At 45.5% G+C, this 7532-nt stretch overlaps 1 protein-coding gene across 1 annotated transcript in view; it reads right to left on the reverse strand.

Annotated features, from left to right (window-relative positions):
• The window catches only part of LOC123993091 (thrombospondin-type laminin G domain and EAR repeat-containing protein-like), a 36738-nt gene that overhangs the window by 7870 nt on the left and 21336 nt on the right, over nt 1-7532 (reverse strand). The window contains exon 4 of the mRNA XM_046294912.1: nt 2400-2627. Coding sequence (XP_046150868.1) covers nt 2400-2627 — 228 coding nt within the window. The remainder of the gene's footprint in view (nt 1-2399; nt 2628-7532) is intronic.

Genomic DNA, 7532 nt, shown 5'->3' on the forward strand with positions numbered 1-7532 from the left:
ATTGATGGTAGTTGACTGCCCATCACTGTCACTTCATAAGGCTCCCATCATTAATAAAACCCCAATTGATGGTAGTTGACTGCCCATCACTGTCACTTCATAAGGCTCCCATCATTAATAAAACCCCAATTGATGGTAGTTGACTGCCCATCACTGTCACTTCATAAGGCTCCCATCATTAATAAAACCCCAATTGATGGTAGTTGACTGCCCATCACTGTCACTTCATAAGGCTCCCATCATTAATAAAACCCCAATTGATGGTAGTTGACTGCCCATCACTGTCACTTCATAAGGCTCCCATCATTAATAAAACCCCAATTGATGGTAGTTGACTGCCCATCACTGTCACTTCATAAGGCTCCCATCATTAATAAAACAATTGATGGTAGTTGACTGCCCATCACTGTCACTTCATAAGGCTCCCATCATTAATAAAACAATTGATGGTAGTTGACTGCCCATCACTGTCACTTCATAAGGCTCCCATCATAATTTATTCACAACACTTTACTTCACATGATGATGATTATTTCATTAATAAAACCCCAATGATGCTCGTGACTGCCCATTTCTGCATATCACTTATTAATAAACCATTGTTTATTCACAATACACTACTTTAATAAAGTAACGTATTGTGTATTGTCTTCCTCTATGGGATTATTCTGAAGAAGTCCATTGAAACGTCAATCATTTAAACTTGTCTAATAAAACGATGTATTTTCAACGGTGAGCCTTTTCCTGTCCAAAGCTGTTGTGTATATTACATTGAAACGTCAATCATTTAAACTTGTCTAATAAAACGATGTATTTTCAACGGTGAGCCTTTTCCTGTCCAAAGCTGTTGTGTATATTACATTGAAACGTCAATCATTTAAACTTGTCTAATAAAACGATGTATTTTCAACGGTGAGCCTTTTCCTGTCCAAAGCTGTTGTGTATATTACATTGAAACGTCAATCATTTAAACTTGTCTAATAAAACGATGTATTTTCAACGGTGAGCCTTTTCCTGTCCAAAGCTGTTGTGTATATTACATTGAAACGTCAATCATTTAAACTTGTCTAATAAAACGATGTATTTTCAACGGTGAGCCTTTTCCTGTCCAAAGCTGTTGTGTATATTACATTGAAACGTCAATCATTTAAACTTGTCTAATAAAACGATGTATTTTCAACGGTGAGCCTTTTCCTGTCCAAAGCTGTTGTGTATATTACATTGAAACGTCAATCATTTAAACTTGTCTAATAAAACGATGTATTTTCAACGGTGAGCCGTTTCCTGTCCAAAGCTGTTGTGTATATTACATTGTTTAATTTCATGACTGTTTATTTTATTCAAAGTTATCATCTATCTCATCTCTGCTCAGGAAGTAGCAGCCAGCCATCTACCGCTGTGCTCCCCAAAGACTCCTGCTTCAGGCTGGCTAGCTATATAGCTGGCTAGCTGCCTGGCTGGCTACTGGCTAGCTAGCTGGCTGGATGGCTAGATGGCTGGCTAGCTGGCTGGCTGGCTGCATAGCTGGCTAGCTGACTGGCTAGCTGGCTAGCTGCCTGCTGTCCTACCAAATCCACAGTAATTCTTCACAGTAGATAAGGAATACTTTTAACACTGCCAAATAACAAGTATCAATCAATTAGATGTATTGTCAATCAATTAGATGTAATCAACCGCTCTCTATCCCTTTCATGTCTCTCTTCCTCTGTGTGTCTGCCGGCCTCTTGGCAAGAACCAATGAGGACAGGCAGCTGTAGACACAATGGTTTCAGGTCATTGTAGTTCATTACCACTTTTATTGCACTTAAAGCTACCATATGTACGTTTTTGGGCGACCTGACCAAATTCACATAGAAATGTGAATTATAGATCTTTGCATGCAGTTGAAAGCATGTCTAATAACAGTAGATCTGTGCTATTTATATACTTCCTGCTCTGAAGTTAAGTTTTTGTGGCTTTCACTTTTAAATAGCTGAATATACAATTTTTTGGTTAGGGAAAATATATTTTGCTGCGGTTTAGATGGTACAATGATTCTCCACAAAATTACTGCTAACTGAAATTAGGCAAACGATTACAATTTTAGCAAAGAGGAAATGACGGAGCGATTTCTGCATAGTGAATCTTTAACTATAAGGAGTTGGACAACAGAGAAAAATATCTCTAGAGAAACGGCACAAACTGTGAATTGAGCAGTAAAACCCAGAACTAAACGGAATTTTAAAATGAACTGGTAACTTTCCCCAAATCCCCCAGGTTTTTCCAGAAATCCCAATTGGACAATTCTCTTGATTTCATTATTATTTTCTTGCTTCTTTCTTCTAAATTCCAGGGGAAACTTCCAACCGGGATTTTGCAGCCCTAGCTATGCCTCGTAGCTACTAACTGGACCATCTCACCTTGATGTATTGAAATGGCTGGAACATTCCTCCCAGCCAGATGTATATGGTGGAGTTGATGCTGGTGGATATTCCATCGAAAGTGTTGGCCACCACCAGGAAGTGGTATGGGCCCACGGAAAAGAACTCCCAGTCGTAGGCCCCATGAGTCTCGAGGGTCTGATTCACCTCAAACACCTTGGTCCCTGGGTTCCACCGGTAAATCACACTGTCGATGTTGTGATTGTTGTCACCTATAAAATACACGGACGGGATTGTTTACCACAGCACAAACTGTACCTTTCAACCTTTCATCAAGACAAAAAATATGGCCAATAGTGTCAGGGGGGTTAGCATTTTATATCATACCCCCAAGACATGCTAACCTCTCACCATTACAATAACAGGGGAGGTTAGCATTTTATATCATACCCCCAAGACATGCTAACCTCTCACCATTACAATAACAGGGGAGGTTAGCATTTTATATCATAGCCCCAAGACATGCTGACCTCTCACCATTACAATAACAGGGGAGTTAGCATTTTGTATACTACCCCCAAGACATGTAACCTCTAACTTCATTACAATAACAGGGGAGGTTAGCATTTTATATCATACCCCCAAGACATGCTAACCTCTCACCATTACAATAACAGGGAGGTTAGCATTTTTGTATCATACCCCAAGACATGCTAAACCTCTCACCATTACAATAACAGGAGGTTAGCATTTATATACTACCCCCAAGACATGCTAACCCTCTAACCATTACAATAACAGGGAGGTTAGCATTTATATCATACCCCCAGACATGCTAACCTCTAGCATTACAATAACAGGGGAGGTTGCATTTTATATCATACCCCAGAGACATGCTAACCTCTCACCATTACAATAACAGGGAGGTTAGCATTTTATATCATACCCCAAGACATGCTAACCTCTCACCATTACAATAACAGGGAGGTTAGCATTTTATATACACCCCAAGACATGCTAACCTCTAACCATTACAATAACAGGGAGGTGAATTTTATATCATACCCCCAAGACATGCTAACCTCAAACCATTACAATAACAGGGAGGTTAGCATTTTATACCCCGAGACATGCTAACCTCTCACCATTACAAATAACAGGGGAGGTTTGCATTTATACTACCCCAAGACATGTAACCTCTTAACCATTACAATAACAAGGAAGGTTAGCATTTTTATCTTTATACCCCCAAGAAATGTAACCTCTCACCATTACCAATAACAGGGGAGGTTAGCATTTTTATATCCCATACCCCAGATATGCTAACCTCTCACCATTACAATAACAGGGAAGTTAGCATTTTATATCATAGGCTCCTGTCCACTGCTCCCTGTCCCACTACTGTTGGGCTCCTGTCCACTACTGTTGGAGCTCCTGTCCCACACTACTGTTGGGCTCCTGTCCCCTCTACTCTGTTGGACTCCTGTCTGTCCCACTACTGTTGGGCTCCTGTCCACTACTGTTGGGCTCCTGTCCACTGCTGTTGGGTCCTCCTGTTGGGCCTGTCCCACTGTTGGGTCCCCTGTCCCACTACTGTTGGGCTCCTGTCCATGCTACTGTTGGACTCACCTTTCGTCACTACTTTGTTGGATCCCCCTGTCCTTCACCGTTGGACCCCCTGTCCACTACCGTCCTGGGGACCCCTGTCCCACTATGTTGGACCTCCTGTCCACTACTGTTGGACTCATGTCCACTACTGTTGGACTCCTTGTCAATCCTCTTCCGCTACTGTTGGACCCCTCACGCTGTCCACTGCTGTTGGACCCCTGTCACTATGATTACGGGCCCTGTCCCACTGCTGTTGGGCTCCTGTCCCACTACTGTTGGGCTCCCTGTCCCACTACTGTTTGGGCTCACTGTCCCCACCCTGCTGTTGGACTCCTTTGTCCACTACTGTTGGAGCCCCTGTCCCACTACTGTTGGAGCTCACTGTCCACTGCTGTTGGACTCCTGTCCCACTGCTGTTGGACTCCTTTGTCCACTACTGTTGGACTCCTGTCCCACTACTGTTGGGTCCCTATCCCTGTCCCTGTCCACTACTGTTGGGCCCCTGTTTACTACTGTTTGAGATCTCACTGTCCCTCTGTTGGAGCTCCTGTCCCACTACTGTTGGAGCCCCTGTCCACTACTGTTGGAGCCCCTCCCTACTGTCCACTACTGTTGGACCCCCTGTCCCACTTCTGTTGGGCCCCTGTCCCACTGCTGTTGGACTCCTGTCCCACTACTGTTGGAGTCCCTGTCCCACTACTGTTGGAGACCCCTACTGTCCACTACTGTTGGACTCCCCCTGTCCCACTACTGTTGAATCTCACTGTCCCACTCCTGTTGGACTCCTGTCCCACTGTTGGACTCACTGTCCCACTACTGTTGGACTCCTGGCCCCTGTCCACTACTGTTGGAGCTCCTGGTGGATCCTGTCCTACTGTTGGAGCCCCTGTCCACTACTGTTGAATCCCTGTCCCACTACTGTTGAATCTCCACTGTTGAATCCCACTGCTGTTGGAGCCCTGTCCCACTGTTGGGCTCCGCTACAGTTGGGCTCCTGTCCACACTGTTGGACTCCTGTCCTACTGTTTGGGCTCCTATCCACTACTGTTGGACTCCTGTCCCACTGCTGTTGGAGCTCCTGTCCACTACTGTTGGAGCTCACTGTCCCACTACTGTTGGACTCCTGTCCCTGCTGTTGGGCTCACTGTCCCACTGCGGTGGACTCACTGTCCCACTACTGTTGGACTCCTGTCCTTCTTTCTGTTGGACTCCTGTCCCACTACTGTTAGATCCTGTCTCCTGCTGTTGGACTCCACTGTCCCACTACTGTTGGGTCCCCTATGTCCCACTGTGGTTTGGACTCCACTGTCCACTACTGTTGGAATCCCTGTCCCACTACTGTTGGAGCTCCCTGTCCCACTACTGTTGGAGCTCCCTGTCCCACTACTGTTGGAGCCCCTGTAACAAAACTGAATGTAACACCATAGGTCCTATAATGTTACTGGTCGACCAACAACACCTCCTTACTTCTTGTGACATTTTAGGATGTTTAGCTGAAGCTGAATTGTCAGCATTTATTTTCTTGTGTGGCCATAACTCAACAGCGTGAGCCAATAGGCAGGATGTATGCTTTGAGCCAATAGGCAGGGTATATGCTTTGAGCCATTAGGCAGGGTATATGCTTTGAGCCAATAGGCAGGGTTTATGCTTTGAGCCAATAGAAACGGTATATGCTTTGAGCCAATAGGCAGGGTATATGCTTTGAGCCAATAGGCAGGGTATATGCTTTGAGCCAATAGGCAGGGTATATGCTTTGAGCCAATAGGCAGGGTTTATGCTTTGAGCCAATAGGCAGGGTTTATGCTTTGAGCCAATAGGCAGGGTTTATGCTTTGAGCCAATAGGCAGGGTATATGCTTTGAGCCAATAGGCAGGGTATATGCTTTGAGCCAATAGGCAGGGTATATGCTTTGAGCCAATAGGCAGGGTTTATGCTTTGAGCCAACAGGCAGGATTTATGCTTTGAGCCAATAGGCAGGGTATATGCTTTGAGCCAATAGGCAGGGTTTATGCTTTGAGCCAATAGGCAGGATTTATGCTTTGAGCCAATAGGCAGGGTATATGCTTTGAGCCAATAGAAACGGTATATGCTTTGAGCCAATAGGCAGGGTTTATGCTTTGAGCCAATAGGCAGGGTTTATGCTTTGAGCCAATAGGCAGGGTATATGCTTTGAGCCAATAGGCAGGGTATATGCTTTGAGCCAATAGGCAGGGTTTATGCTTTGAGCCAATAGGCAGGGTTTATGCTTTGAGCCAATAGGCAGGGTATATGCTTTGAGCCAATAGGCAGGGTATATGCTTTGAGCCAATAGGCAGGGTATATGCTTTGAGCCAATAGGCAGGGTTTATGCTTTGAGCCAATAGGCAGGGTTTATGCTTTGAGCCAATAGGCAGGATTTATGCTTTGAGCCAATAGGCAGGGTATATGATTTGAGCCAATAGGCAGGGTATATGCTTTGAGCCAATAGGCAGGGTATATGCTTTGAGCCAATAGGCAGGGTATATGCTTTGAGCCAATAGGCAGGGTTTATGCTTTGAGCCAATAGGCAGGATTTATTCTTTAAGCCAATAGGCAGGGTATATGCTTTGAGCCAATAGGCAGGGTTTATGCTTTGAGCCAATAGGCAGGATTTATGCTTTGAGCCAATAGGCAGGGTATATGCTTTGAGTCAATAGAAACGGTATATGCTTTGAGCCAATAGGCAGGGTTTATGCTTTGAGCCAATAGGCAGGGTTTATTCTTTGAGCCAATAGGCAGGGTTTATTCTTTGAGCCAATAGGCAGGGTTTATTCTTTGAGCCAATAGGCAGGGTATATGCTTTGAGCCAATAGAAACGGTATATGCTTTGAGCCAATAGGCAGGGTTTATGCTTTGAGCCAATAGGCAGGGTTTATTCTTTGAGCCAATAGGCAGGGTTTATTCTTTGAGCCAATAGGCAGGGTTTATGCTTTGAGCCAATAGGCAGGGTTTATTCTTTGAGCCAATAGGCAGGGTTTATTCTTTGAGCCAATAGGCAGGGTTTATTCTTTGAGCCAATAGGCAGGGTTTATTTTTTGAGCCAATAGGCAGGGTATATGCTTTGAGCCAATAGGCAGGGTTTATGCTTTGAGCCAATAGACCTTTCCCTCCACCTCTAGACCCCTCCACCTCTAGACCCCTCCTCCTCTAGACCCCTCCACCTCTAGACCCCTCCACCTCTAGACCCCTCCACCTCTAGAACCCTCCACCTCTAGACCCCTCCTTCCCTCCTTCCCTCCACCTCTAGACCCCTCCACCCTCCTCCTCCTCTCTAGACCCCTCCCCAACTCTCCTTCCCTCCACATCTAGACCCCTCCATCTTCTCCTTCCCTCCACCTCTCCTCCCCTCCACCTCTCCTCTTCCCTAAACCTCTAGGACCCTTCCCTCCACCTCCTCTCCTTCCCTCCACCTCTAGACCCCTCCAACTCTCCTTCCCTCCCCTAACCTCTCCCTCTCCTCCCTCTCACCTCTCCTTCCCTCCGCCTCTCATTCCCTAAACCTCTAGACCCTTCCCTCCACCTTCCCTCCACCTCTCCTTCCCTCCA

Source organism: Oncorhynchus gorbuscha, linkage group LG01 (assembly GCF_021184085.1).
Source record: "Oncorhynchus gorbuscha isolate QuinsamMale2020 ecotype Even-year linkage group LG01, OgorEven_v1.0, whole genome shotgun sequence".
Taxonomy (NCBI): Eukaryota; Metazoa; Chordata; class Actinopteri; order Salmoniformes; family Salmonidae; genus Oncorhynchus; species Oncorhynchus gorbuscha.